Source organism: Salmo salar, chromosome ssa13 (assembly GCF_905237065.1).
Source record: "Salmo salar chromosome ssa13, Ssal_v3.1, whole genome shotgun sequence".
NCBI classification, from domain to species: domain Eukaryota; kingdom Metazoa; phylum Chordata; class Actinopteri; order Salmoniformes; family Salmonidae; genus Salmo; species Salmo salar.
The window spans coordinates 69902377-69916587 of record NC_059454.1 but is presented as its reverse complement, the minus strand read 5'-3'; the positions used below and the strand labels follow the sequence as shown (position 1 = coordinate 69916587).

The following is a 14211-nucleotide window of genomic DNA, read 5'->3' as shown; positions in this document are numbered from 1 at the left end:
GTTGTTGATTAGGTCTAGTCCAAAAAATGCACTATCTTGCGCAGGGACTAGCCTATTTTCTGTTCAGTTTGAGAAAGAGAGCACGAAGATGAGGACTGGAGGTGAACTTTGATAACTTACTAATTTAGTTGATTTTATTCAAAATAATTTGTTTCTTGCTCAAGATGTATTTATCAGAGTTATTGACCTCACAATAAGCCAGATCCGAGTAGCCTAACTTGCATTGTGGTGCAGAAACTTGAAGCAGCAGCCGCAGCAAAATCAATCGGAAATGGACAGCTCATGGTGCTGAAAGTAGGCAAATTCGAGTAGGCATAATTCATTTTAATTAGACTTTACTAACAGCAAGAGGACTTTGTGTTGGAGCCTATTTCTTCCTATTTAAAAAATAAGAGGTAGGCTTACCTGTTTGACAGGTGAAATGAGGCTATAAGCTGCTATATCCATAGATTTGTAGGTCAATGCTACACTCACCTCGCACTCTTCAAATAGCTTACCTCTGTGTTAGTGACGGGCTGTTAAGTTAAAACCAAGACTTGAATTGAGGGGGTATGAGAGGGTATGCCATAGGCCTACCTTTTTATAAATAAAATGGCAAAAAGCACAGCCCTACCCCTTGTTAGCTAAACATTTTGAAGAAAATAAAATGGTTCCGATTTATATAAAGTGATCTATAACAGTGCTTTGGTCGGCGATGCTTTACGCTACAAACAAGTTGTAAAATACTGGGAAAGATGTGACTCTGACGGATATGGGGTTTTCATTGTTTAATTTTCTTTGACATTCAGAGGCTGAGCTACAACCTTTAACCGAGGAGACAAAAAATGTACTTTTCTTGGGAAGTAATCTAATTCTGTCACTGTCAATTGATTAAGCTATTCACTTTCTGTACAATATAATGTTGTTGTTTAAACCCAGACAGCTTTTCGGTAAACACTTGTGACCTTTTTTTTGTTGGGTTAAGCCACAGAAGAAGAGTAGCCAGCAGTTAAAGCTTACATTTTTCTGCGTTGGTCGGCCTAGGGTGGAAAGGTAGGCCTAACTTTTGAAAGTACCATGCTCAGATAAAAATGTTTACAAACAGGGACAGGTTCGTTGCAAACAAGACACACTGATTTGGCATTGCAGAAATATGGTAAGATAAACACACAGGCCTATTTCTCTGTCCATCCTTAGCCTGCAATTTCAGTAATTTGTGTGGTATTAAAAAATATTCTCCTAATATGTAAAATGAAGTACAATTGTGTGAAATGTTTCTAAAAGGCTTTTTTTTTTCTCTGACCTGCAAATACGATGATAGATTCATGCAATGTTTTTACCATAAAGGTGATCTTTCTACCCCTACTCTTGTCCACAGTGGTATGCCAACCCACAACCTTCGGGCCCGCAGCCCTGTGCGCTATCAAAATTCCTGTGTTGCCATGTAATGCTGACAGGACGAAGAACAGTTTCTAAAACTGCATATCTAAGGCTCTGGTCTGTCCAAGTAGTGAGGGTAAACAGATCACTCCCTTACTACATCTGATTAATTGTTTAATCTTATATTGATGTAAGAGGGCGGATAATCACCTTTTTCAGCATGTGGGACAATGTATAGCATGGTGTTTAAACTGACGACATAAGGTAAACAAGCTGTGATCTAGTAATGATCTCAGAGACATTAGGGTAAGCAGCTTACCCTGTCTGCTTTAGAAGGCAACCCCAGACAGCTCCCTCAACCATGCGTGCATTGGATAGTGTATTGGATAGCAGGGAACTGGTATGATACCAAAGCAAGCTGACCTTGACTTAGTAGGAAGTGGGTGAGTGTCACAGAAAATACACCTACTTTAATGCCTGGGTGTGAGTAGAATTTCCTGGGGAATGGTCTACCAAAGGATCCGTGACCTTACGCTTTCAGACAGACTTGTCTCTTCAGGTCACCGACTCGCCTTACTGTGTGAAAGAACTGTGTGGTGCTTTGCTAATTCACTGTCAGCAGAGGCCCGGTGAACTCTAAAACAGTAAAAGGCTCTAAATGTGCTCCTGTCTTTTTAATGGATTGGGGGGCTTAGGCCTCTAGCAGCTACTTGAGCCTAAGCTTTAGTCTCAGGGAGACTATTCATGGGTGTATGACTGGGTTGGGATGCATGTGTGGGAGCATGGCCTTTCTGTGTGATTCTGCAGTGCACACTACAAAATGTGAAATCTAATCGTGACTAAATATCTTATAGAGTGATAATTCATTTATTAAAATTAGTGGGGGGTTTTCATACCAAGCTAAATTATCTACTATCATTGGCAGATAATTGTGCTTATTTGAACCTAAAAAAGGCCAGCACCAAACCAGTGTCTCTACGTTTGTACGTTTGGTAGAAAACAATAATGTTAAGTTCTATATCATCGTAAGTTAAAACATTTTGAAAACTGTGATTTTGAAACACTATGAGATTCACGGTGATGTAGGGAGCAAGAAAATACCCTCCCTCTGGCTAGAAAGTTGTTGCAGGTTTTGAAAATCTTTTTATAAAAACTTTTAATCCCACCCTGTGATGTCATAGAGAAGCATTTTGTTGGACACTTATCTTTTTAACCACAGATCATAGAAACACACCGTTTTCACATATGTAGACACTGGTTTGGTGCTGGAAATAATGAATATGAGGTTGAAAAGTGATGGAGTTGCAATTAATTTATCTTATTTAAAGATAAGACGATTTAAGGTAAAATATCTTGAAATACATGTAAGATAAATTACTTGTATTAAGTTTTTTTTTTTTTTCGTTAAAACAAGTGAAATTATATGCCATTGATGTTCGATAATTTAGTTTGGTCAGAAGAAAACACTAATACTAGTAAATTATCACTAATATAAGATATTTAAGATTGCTTAGATTTAACTTTTTACAGTACATCCCTCTGTCACAAACCAAAGCGGGTGTGTTTCCAGGGCACTCAAGGCCCATTACTGCTACATGGGCACACGTGTCAGCCAGCGGCTAGGCTGCCACTGGCACGGGAGAGCTCGCACCGAGAAGGGCACGTGTCTCCCTGCACAATTACCCACCGTGCGCAGAAACTGAGCTCGCCTTGCGTATGCCCGCATTGGTTTGCCGCGCCAGACTAAAAATGGAAGGTAACAGATCCAGGTCATGGTACGCTGGAAAGAATGAAGAATGCGTCTGGGTGGGGTGGTAGACTGGGAGCAAGGGGATGGAGGGGTTTGATGTTAATTGAGTTTCTGGAATTTTGGATGAACTGACTGGTTAGAAACATCCCTAATGCAGGCATAACAGCCAGCTGACAAACCACAGCCCTGCAAACAGCCACCAATGGACATTGCACGTGTGTGTAATGGCAAAGTTTGGCAGTAAGGCTCATGTTTCTTCCTTTCCTGTTTTGCAGGCTACTTCAACGTATTGGCAGTAATACTGAAAACAACGAATGATGCACCATGGGCCAACGAGTTTGAATGTAAGAGCCAATAGAGATGTCGTAATGTATACACCAACACGACAATCAGTTACAGACATTTCCTGCTTGACCTTGACATGACACTAAGGAACCAGAACTAGATAACATCTATCCTTTGCTTCTTCCTTTAAAAAAAAAACGTACATCTAATTCCCTCTTGTCTCCTCTGGCAGCTATCGAATTGTCCTGTTTGATAGAGTCCATCTCCACAAAAAACCCAAGAATCGAATGGAAGAAAATTAAGGATGGGGAGCCCAGCTATGTCTACTTTGAGAAGAAAATCTCAGGTAACGCAGATTCAACGGAGTGCTTTGTCGTAATGGCGTCTTCACTAATATCTCCAACATCAATATCAAAGTGACAAAACCCCCCCAAAAAATTCAAATCCTCTTACAGACACAAACAACTTGGACTAATGAAGGAATGACATTCCGTTTTATACTCATCAATTATGCCTGTATTAAATCAATGGGAACTTAAAGCATGTTTTTTACTCCTGCAGGAGATTTGGAGGGCAGAGCAAGGATCAGAGAGCCTGCAACACTGGTGATAACCAACGCCACAAGATCAGACTCAGCCAGTTATCGTTGCGAGGTCAGCGCCCAGACTGACCTTAAATCCTTTGATGAGATTTTGATCAACCTTGTCATAAGAGGTAGGTCTATCATCCCACCCAGCCGCATTTCTTCATATCTGCTCAACACATAATCACCAGCTTTTTGCACCAGAAGCACATCATTAGTTGTGTTACTACAGTAAACTGTGGTATAATATTGAAACCAGAAGAAATTCAAGACTGTACACCCACACGAAGATGCATCACCTTGTGGCTATGACTGAAATGTTTGGGGAAGGGAGCATTGCCGCTACCTCTGTGAAATTGCATGTTTGCCATCAGTCATTTGCGTTGCAATTCTTTAATGCATCTCATTTCACTGCTAAAATGTTTGCCCTTATTCTTTAACCTTGAAGCTTTGAAAGTTGCTATGAAACATAACATACAAAACACAATGAACATGTAGTCTTTGTACCTAAAACAGCCATATCAGTTTACAGGAACTCGTTTTTCCTCTGTTTTACTAAAACCGAGCTGCAATAGTGATAACTATCGATGCTGTAAGCTGAAACCGTGTTTTAGGTCACGCCAACCTTTTGGCACACGTACTGTATGAGGATGCTTTTTGACTGTGGGGCAGCTCTGCTCCAAAGGCGTGTTCTGGGCTATATGGGGAAACCACTGAAACTGCATCCCCGCTAAATCGCAGTGCTAAAGATGGAAAGTGTTGGCAGGGTTTGGCACGGGGCAAAAAACACATACCCACCCTCCGAGATCATTCATTGGCCTAGTAACTATAATTCAGTGTGTATTATGGGCTATGCTGTTTTTGACACAATCAGATGCTGAGTGTTGCCATTGCTAAATGTGTGATTGTGTCCACAGTGAAGCCAGTGGTGCCGAAATGTGCTGTCCCCAAATCGGTGCCTGTAGGGACGGCGGCAGAGCTGCGATGCGTGGAGGATCAGGGTTTCCCCAAGTCTCAGTACCAATGGTTCCGCAACAAGGAGGAAATCCCAGATGACCCCAAGACCAGCTCTAAGTTCATCAACTCCTCCTACACGCTCAACGCCGAAACAGGCACCCTGGTGAGTGTGTGTTTGTGTACGGTGACTGGGAGGGAAGGGGACACTGTAGTGCAGGGCGAGGCTGTGGGGGTGGTGGCCATGCCCCCAGCGGTAGGGGCAGATATTTTGGGGTGACGGTGTGAGGGGGCTTGAGCCATTAGGGGAATCTGCTGTCATCATTGGCACATTCCTGAACTCCCTCTCCCCTAGATAGTCAGTGGCTCGGCCCCTTCACTCCACTCAACCTTTACACTGGCTTCTAAAGGTTGGCCTGGCTGTCACTGACATACTTTACTTCCAGGGAGTCACACCCTACTACTGTTCATATTGGCCGCTTGTCCTTGAAGACCACCAGCACATGCTGCCAAATCTGCTTTTCATATCCAACTGAAAGCCAACTAATTATTAACAGGACTATAATTAGAGGACGAGACCGTCATTAATGTGGGTTAAAATCCGATGGGAGACAGCATACAACGAGAACTGAAGGGATATCTGTTGAAGAGTAAAGCTACTCATTTTGGGGACAGTTCCACCCCCAATGTAATTCAAATTGAACCTCGTTATAAGCCCGCACTTTCCCACATGCAGTAAATACACCAGAATGAAAGGACTCCGGTTATATGGAATGTAATTGAGACTTGCTGTTGTTGGTTTTTCCCCTGCAGAAATTCAGTGCTGTCAGAATGAACGACTCAGCAGAGTACTTCTGCCGAGCAAAGAACGACGCGGGCCACTCAGAGTGTGGACCGCAGACAATGGAAATCTGTAAGTCTGTCTGACAGCTGACAAAGTTGTACACAAGACGCATGTTGTTTGTTGAAGCATGTCATTCCAGTAGTCCTGTATTCAATTCATAAAGAGCCAGTTGAAGGTATCTCAACTTCAATTCTTCATTCTTCCTGTTGTTTTTCCCCAGATGATATCAATATTGCCAGGATCATCCTGGGAGTGCTGGTGGTGGTGCTATTGTGCATAACAGTGGGCCTCTGCTTTGCGTACAAGCGTGGCTACTTCGCCAGCCAGAAACAGACTGGAAACAAGTGAGTGAAACTTGAGCGGCAATAGGGATGGGTTATGGCTCATTGAGGTTTAACATTTGCCAATTTAGACTTCATGAACAAGCTTGACTTCACAACTTGACCTGGTTAACTTACGGCCCAAGGTATTATAACATGCATGGAACAATTCTTTCTAGAAATGTTTTGTTTTTGCAACAGCATAAATGCCTTCTGATCATGTCTCCATTGTGTTTCAGTTACAAAGCACCAGCCAAAGGAGAAGGGGTGGACTACGTCAGAACCGAGGACGAGGTGCGTAAAGAAAAACGAAGATTTTTTAAACTCAAAAAAGTTCAACTAGGCAGTCCTTTAACTTTAGCTTACTTGCTCTTCCCTTTGTATTCCAGGGCGACTTCCGACACAAATCTTCGTTTGTCATCTGAAGAGGAAGACGAAGGGCATGGAAGTGAAAGGTGTGGTACTTTGGACTGAACTCATTAAGTGTGTGAGATGACCAGTGAGCTGCCACAGTACGTGCCTTGAGCTCTCAGCATGTCTGAAACGATTGAAGTTTGCCAAAGGTGACAAGTTTTCACATCTATATAGAACTGTTAACCATTGTTAGATCCAGACAAGTTTTGAAACCAACTTGTTGACCGTTTTCATCACCTATCAACTTATTTTGCTAAATTATGGAGTTAAGTTACAGTTATTGCATGTTTTAAAAGGTTTTTAACATCTGCTGGGAAAAAAAACATTTATGTAAGATGTTCTGCCAGGAGGAAAAAAAAGTATTTAGCTACGTTCTGAAGTAAATCTAACATAACACATTTCTACTGTAAACATTTGCTTCAAAAACCTTTTTTTTTTCTACCAGCGAAATGTCAGTCTATTTTTGATGGAATATATTTTGAAACGTCTATAGATAAAGGTTTACTTTTTTAAATATTTGTAAAATACTAACCGTTTTTTTTTTATTTGGTTTTGGGAAAAATATATGCGTTTCAACCACTCAGTATTCAGCTGTAAACAGTCACTTTTCCTGATCATGAAAAAAATCTAATTACAAAACCTAGCATATCAAGGTTTTCCTCTAGAATGGTCTTAGATATTTTATTTACTGCTGGGATTTCCATGTTAATATTGAAAGAAAGTTACATGTTGATGTTTGTATTGTAGATATAGTCTTAGACAGTAGGAGGCTTCAAAGAGTACCAGCCAAAAGCTAGGAAACACTACACAATTAGTGCTGCATATCCTTGATTTTAAGTGTCCTTCTGTGCTTTCTGTTTATCCTGTATATTTTGAATATATTGTCCAGGTTGGGGTTTTTGCTGTATGTCAGGAATATGTTCAGTATTTGTAATAATACAGGGTTGATGTTGGCTAAAAATTGTACTGATTGTATATAGATAATTGTTTGTTCCCTCCCACCCCCACCAATCAAGACTATGGTGAAAAACATTGGAGAATAAGCAGATGTAAAACTAACAAAAGGAGGCAATATGAAACTCTTTCCATGGCTTGAAAAAGACATGGTAATGGTAGAGCTGATCTGCCAAATGTTTGCTCATAGGAAGATATCAATACTGTTCAATCATCTCTACCCCAGGCAAAAATAACTGAATTTGAAATAGAAAATTGAAGGAAACGACTTAGACAAATGGTATTTGACATTTTCCCAAGTTAATTTATTTCAGACATTTCCAAGCGTTACAAAACATTAAGATACATACACAACAATTGCCTGATACTGTTTTTCACAAAACAGGTACTGAAGGTTTTCATTTGTACATTGATAAAGATCATTCCTTTTAAGTGCCTTCTGCCATTACAACAATAGATCAGCTTCAACATAATTTTCTTTTAACAAAAACTTTAATACAATTTTTAACTCTACAAACAGCGTTTGAGAGGAATGATGACATTGCCACCTATTCTTAAGACAAGAATAGTGTAACATTTTCCCACCCAAATAATTTGTACATATCTGCTTTGCTTTGTAAATAGATTTTCGTTTTACATTCTTTAAAGGATTCAACTTTTTTCCATTGGAGTAGAAATAGAGATGTATTAGTGCCTAAATATAGTGGGAATTATTTTTGGTAAAGAGTAAAGACACAGCACTAGTACACAAACAGAAGAACATATACACAAAGTTTAACAGACTAAATAGATGGAGAAACACAAAAGCATGTGGCCTACATTTACCATAAAGCCAGAAAACACCTGCAACTTCCATGGCATTTAAAATAGATGTTATTTACAAGCCCTTTCTTTAAAACCTACAATTTAGTTGTAACTACACAGTGAAAGATGTATTCCAATACATGTTCTGTGGTTGGGGCTAGCTAAGCCAAATACTAACTGCCAATTATGTTTCCTCCAATCCAAAGATCGAGGTTGCATCTATCCAGTGTTGAAAATCTTCCTCTAATTTCTCCAATGCTGGAGGTTGGCATTGAGGTCATGTAAAGGTTCAAGCTTTTCATGTGTTCACATGTTTAATTCATGGATTACATTTTCTGAACCAAACTCATGTAACACCCATCTCAGGCCAGGTACAAATCCTCTGAGAATTCTTAAACCGTATGTCTATGAATAATAAAACTCACTTCTAATATTCTGACATGTGCGGTGGATTTTATTTTACAAAAATAAACACAGAAAATATTCGATAGGACATTGAGTGTAGTGTGTTCAGTATGGACAGAAGAGAACATGAAAAAGACAGAAAAATAAACAACTATTGCTGGATTTGTCTTGTTTTATTATTGAGTGGGGACTATTATATCAATAATAGTGGGGACTATTATTGAGCAAGTTCCATTGCCTTGACACGAGTTCTGAAAATACAAGAGAATAATCAGGTGAAACATTCGGCCCATTAATGGTTTATCGCTTTACAATTTTTACTTACTGCTGATCAGGTGACATCTTCTCCAGTCTTTGAACCTGTGAAGAAAAAAAAGTCAAACCAAACACATTATCACAATGTTCTTATGATCAAATGGCATCTGTCGAAAGACAAAATGTAGCAAACCTGTTCTCCGGTCACTGAAGATGGTGCTGACTCCTTTCCCGAATGTAACATGTAACAAGGATATTATGTTGGGAAATTAGCTTTTTGGTCTTTAACGTTAGACATAAGGTTAGCAGCTTTTAAGATAGAACTTCTAGCTTTGCAGCTTAGTGCCAACTGATGACTTTAGTGACTGGGAAATGGCCACCTCCGGACACTGTTCTTGGTGGGATTTATCATGGGGCTGCCAGCCATTGACTTGTAACTCAATGGCAGCACTTTTCTCTCTACATTAAGGACCTTTCATTTAGTCAGTAAATTGTTGACAGTACCTGAAAACACCACCAGTGGTGATTTTACTATGTAAATCTCGGTGAGGCAAACTTTTATTTCATCACCAATGCATGCCAGCAAAGCCACAAGACTATACATTAATTGCGCTATAATGGTGACAAACGGTGTCCACAAACTGTTAGGGCCTACATAAAGCTGTCTCAACAGCAGAGCTTTCTTTTCAGCACCATGGAGTGAATACTTACCACCGCTACACCTGGCTATCAGCGGAGCCTCGTCTGGCAGCGAAACAGTTCATTCAGACTAATTTACTGCATATAAGGGGCATATAAGCAGACAATTAAAAATCTTACAATATTCGATGATTGCATTTCTCAAACAGGCTGTAGGCTACATGTGCACCACCCAGTCAGAACAGTAGGCTAAGTTATGAGAGGGGAAGGGGACCAAGTTATTATTACATGGGCTACTAACAGCTTACTACACAACATACACTTAGTATTACTTTCTTAGCTACAGTATACATATCTCCCTGGCATAATTTATGCAGCAGCATACAATACATTTTTGAACTCACCTTACTTTGCTGTGGTCACTTGAACAGGAAGGTGGTACGGCAGTCCTTCTTGTGGACAAAGCTGCAAAGCTTGCAGTTTGCCACTGATTCCTTCCAAACCACTTATGTCCAACTTGTTGTGTAGAATGGTGTAAAATAGTCATATGTTTGAGAAATTGAAGTTATAGCATTTTTGAGGTATTTGTATTTCGCGCCACGCGATTCCACTGGCTGTTGAATAGAGTGGGACGCTAACATCCCACTGGCCCAGAGAGATTAAAACTGCATTGTTGGTTAAGGGCTTGTAAGTAAGCATTTCACTGTAAGGCCTACACCTGTTGTATTCGGCGCATGTGACAAATTAAATATGTAGCTTGTAGACAATTGAAATTCTGATTCAGACATTTCTTCATATTCTCTCTTTTACAGACAGATATCTTTCAAAATTCATTTGTAATACCAGGATTGACAGGGATAGATACTTCTATATTTGAAGAAAAAATAAACTGCATTTTTTTAATTTCACCTTTATTTAACCAGGTAGGCTAGTTGAGAACAAGTTCTCGTTTGCAACTGCGACCTGGCCAAGATAAAGCATAGCAGTTCGAAACATACAACACAGAGTTACACATGGAATAAACAAAACATAGTCAATAATACAGTAGATAAAAAGAAAACAAAAAGTCTATATACAGTGAGTGCAAATTAGGTAAAATAAGGGAGTTAAGGCAATAAATAGGCCATGGTGGCGAAGTAATTACAATATAGCAATTAAACACTGGAATGTGAAGAAGATTAATGTGCAAGTAGAGACACTGGGGTGCAAAGGAGCAAGATAAATAAATACAGTATGGGATGAGGTAGTTGAATGGGCTGTTTACAGATGGGCAATGTACAGGTGCAGTGATCTGTGAGCTGCTCAGACAACTGGTGCTTAAAGCTAGTGAGGGAGATATGAGTCTCCAGCTTCAGTGATTTTTGCAGTTTGTTCCAGTCATTGGCAGCAGAGAACTGGAAGGAAAAGCGGCCAAAGGAGGAATTGGCTTTGGGGATGACAGTGAAATATACCTGCTGGAGGGCGTGCTACAAGTGGGTGCTGCTATGGTGACCAGTGAGCTGAGATAAGGCGGGGCTTTACCTAGCAGAGACTTGTAGATGACCTGAAGCCAGTGGGTTTAGCGACGAGTATGAAGCGAGGGCCAGCCAACAAGAGCATACAGGTCGCAGTGGTGGGTAGTAAATGGGGCTTTGGTGACAAAACGGATGGCACTGTGAGAGACTGCATCCAATTTGTTGAGTAGAGTGTTGGAGGCTATTTTATAAATGACATCGCCGAAGTCGAGGATCGGTAGGATGGTCAGTTTTACGAGGGTATGTTTGGCAGCATGAGTGAAGGATTCTTTGTTGCGAAATAGGAAGCCGTTTGAGCTGTTGTTGGGAGCTAATCATAACTTCTATTTCATTTTCACTTAGGGCTTTATTTTCAGCTGCCGCTACAGTGGCACAAGTGCCAAACACACATTACTTTGCAATTTCAGCATGTAAAAAAATTGTACTTTGGTGTTTTCCGCCCTATGCGCCAGGTTCAGCAATTTACCTGTCTAATATCAGCTCGCTTGTGCTGAGGTGGGAGGGATGGCAATATTTAATAAGGTGTGTCTTTGAAACAAGTGCAAAGGTGACATTTCCATGCAGTGCATATTGGGATATTTTAGACCAATGAAAAGCAGATCTTAGCGGTAACATGGTTGGCAAAAATTGATTGTGAGCCGGAAGCACAACCTATACAGCCGTGACACAGTGCCCTTATGCTCATGGAACAAGAGAGGTGTTTTTTTGTGTGTCTATAACCCTCGTATTAATAAACAGGGAAAAAATCATGTTTTTTACCATTTGCTCTCATTTCATTAAAAACCCCTCCCTCAATGAAGGCTACTTGCGTTCGCCAAGTAGAGAGGCCTAGCAATAAAGGTTATGATTCTTGAGACTGCTTTGAAAATTCAAAATTCAAAAGATCGAGTTTGGAAGCAGCAAAACAGTGAACGGACATCGCCTTTTTATCTAGGTATTGTGTAGGCCTACATTATTTTCGCCAGCTTCCGTTTTGGACGTACGTAAAAAACCCTCCATGTGGGCTACATGTGTCCATATGCTCATCATGAAACGATGTTCTCCATACTCCCGTCCAGCAGGCGGTACCGGTGCATCAAGGCTCAGCTAGACAAACAGACTTAAATGGATCGAAACTACTGCTCTCCCTCAGACTATCCACACGGATTCTATGCCCATCCACAGGTCTCTACCCACTCAGACACAACCTATGCTGCTGCTAAAATGGTAATTGATTAGATGTATTACTCCATTACACATTAATTGATTTCCATTAACATTAGTATTTATCCTGCTACTGGTCAATATTACTCCTGTTCACATGTATATATTACCATAAGTAGTTATATATTCCTGCTACCAGCCACTTTTCAGCCCTGTTTAGATGTATTAGTGATGCACAGGTTGACTCATAACCTGTTGTCCCCGGGCGGGTTTAGGGTCATGAAACGTTGTGTGGATTGAAACCTTGTGTGGATGAAGGGCGGGTGGGTGGCAGTCGGGTTGAAAGAATCCATAAATGTATTGTTTTTGACAAATGAAAACGTGTCAGTTTGTCACTTTCACGAGGTTGGAGTAGTAACATGTTCAACTACTTCAGACATTGGCTTGAATCTAGGTTGTGCCTTTAGATTGAGAAAATGAACAACTAAGGAAGAACCTTTCACTTCTCTCACTGACTTCTCAAACCTAAAACCTTGGCCTGGTCTGTTTGGTCTATTTCGAAAGCGTTCCTGGAAGTATCGCGATGTTGTGCCTCTGGGTTTAGAAAACATAAAAACAACCAACATATTGTGGTGAAGCTGTGTGACAGCTTGTAAGGGATGATGTCACTAAATCATGAACTTTTTGCTTGCAAGACTCTGAAACTGATAAGGCACAGCAGAGCGCTCAGGCAGTTCCTGATGAATGTTAGGCATATAGCCTTCGCAAGTATCCGCATTGCACTCACCTCAACGGGGGGAGGTTGCTGTTCGCTGCTGGGTAAAGCAGCCGGCGACAAAAACAGGTAGTGCGGAGGAATTTGGGTAACCAAGATAGTGGGGTTGCTAGGAGTGCGAGCCTTCTCCCCGGCATTTATGAACAGATCGCGCTGCGCGTTGTAGCGTGTTCTTGGACATGCAAATTGATTAGCTAAGCTTTATCAGTGTGTGTAAACACAGCGTGCTCCTCTATTCTACGTAATGAATCAGGCTAAAACCTACAGCGATCAACCTGAATCCGAGTATAGCCTAGTTGATGTTCCGGTCCAGTTTCTATGAGAGGTATCCACTGCTGTTCTGCCACGCGAACCCAACGGTGGTGTACAGACCCCATGTGGAGGTCCGTCAGCTGGGAGAGCTAAATATTCTTAAAATGTTACATTTAAAATGTTAACGTCCATGTCCTCTTTCGTTGGCCTAGCTCGTCTTGTTAAATGTTTTTAGAATGTATAGCTTTTAAAATACAGCGTGGGTTATGTGAGGGGAACATTTTTACATTTACATTTAAGTAATTTAGCAGACGCTCTTATCCAGAGAGACTTACAAATTGGTGCATTCACCTTATGATATCCAGTGGAACAACCACTTTACAATAGTACATCTAAATCTTTTTTTGGGGGGGGGGGTTAGAAGGATTACTTTGTCCTATCCCAGGTATTCCTTAAAAAGGTGGGGTTTCAGGTGTCTCCGGAAGGTGGTGATTGACTCCGCTGTCCTGGCGTCGTGAGGGAGCTTGTTCCACCATAGGGGTGCCAGAGCAGTGAACAGTTTTGACTGGGCTGAGCGGGAACTGTGCTTCCTCAGAGGTAGGGGGGCCAGCAGGCCAGAGGTGGATGAGCGCAGTGCCCTCGTTTGGGTGTAGGGACTGATCAGAGCCTGAAGGTACGGAGGTGCCGTTCCCCTCACGGCTCCGTAGGCAAGCACCATGGTCTTGTAGCGGATGCGAGCTTCAACTGGAAGCCAGTGGAGAGAGCGGAGGAGCGGGGTGACGTGAGAGAACTTGGGAAGGTTGTACACCAGATGGGCTGCGGCGTTCTGGATGAGTTGTAGGGGTTTAATGGCACAGGCAGGGAGCCCAGCCAACAGCGAGTTGCAGTAATCCAGACGGGAGATGACAAGTGCCTGGATTAGGACCTGCGCCGCTTCCTGTGTGAGGCAGGGTCGTACTCT

General features: G+C 41.3%; 1 protein-coding gene and 1 long non-coding RNA gene across 2 annotated transcripts in view; one reads left to right on the top strand and one right to left on the bottom strand.

Moving 5' to 3' along the window:
* LOC106567734 (junctional adhesion molecule 3B) overlaps positions 1-8700 on the top strand; it is a 56068-nt gene extending 47368 nt beyond the window's left edge. Inside the window, exons 2-9 of the mRNA XM_014137400.2 lie at positions 3385-3453; positions 3627-3740; positions 3956-4108; positions 4895-5097; positions 5745-5844; positions 5996-6119; positions 6335-6389; positions 6485-8700. Of these exons, the coding sequence (XP_013992875.1) occupies positions 3385-3453; positions 3627-3740; positions 3956-4108; positions 4895-5097; positions 5745-5844; positions 5996-6119; positions 6335-6389; positions 6485-6520 (854 nt within the window). The 3' untranslated portion in view covers positions 6521-8700. The remainder of the gene's footprint in view (positions 1-3384; positions 3454-3626; positions 3741-3955; positions 4109-4894; positions 5098-5744; positions 5845-5995; positions 6120-6334; positions 6390-6484) is intronic.
* Positions 8453-10590, bottom strand: LOC106567735 (uncharacterized). The gene is made up of 2 exons (XR_001320141.2): positions 8998-10590; positions 8453-8923 (listed from the first exon to the last, which is right to left on the bottom strand). It is a non-coding gene; the product is annotated as an uncharacterized lncRNA (long non-coding RNA).
* Between the last annotated feature and the right edge of the window lie 3621 nt (positions 10591-14211).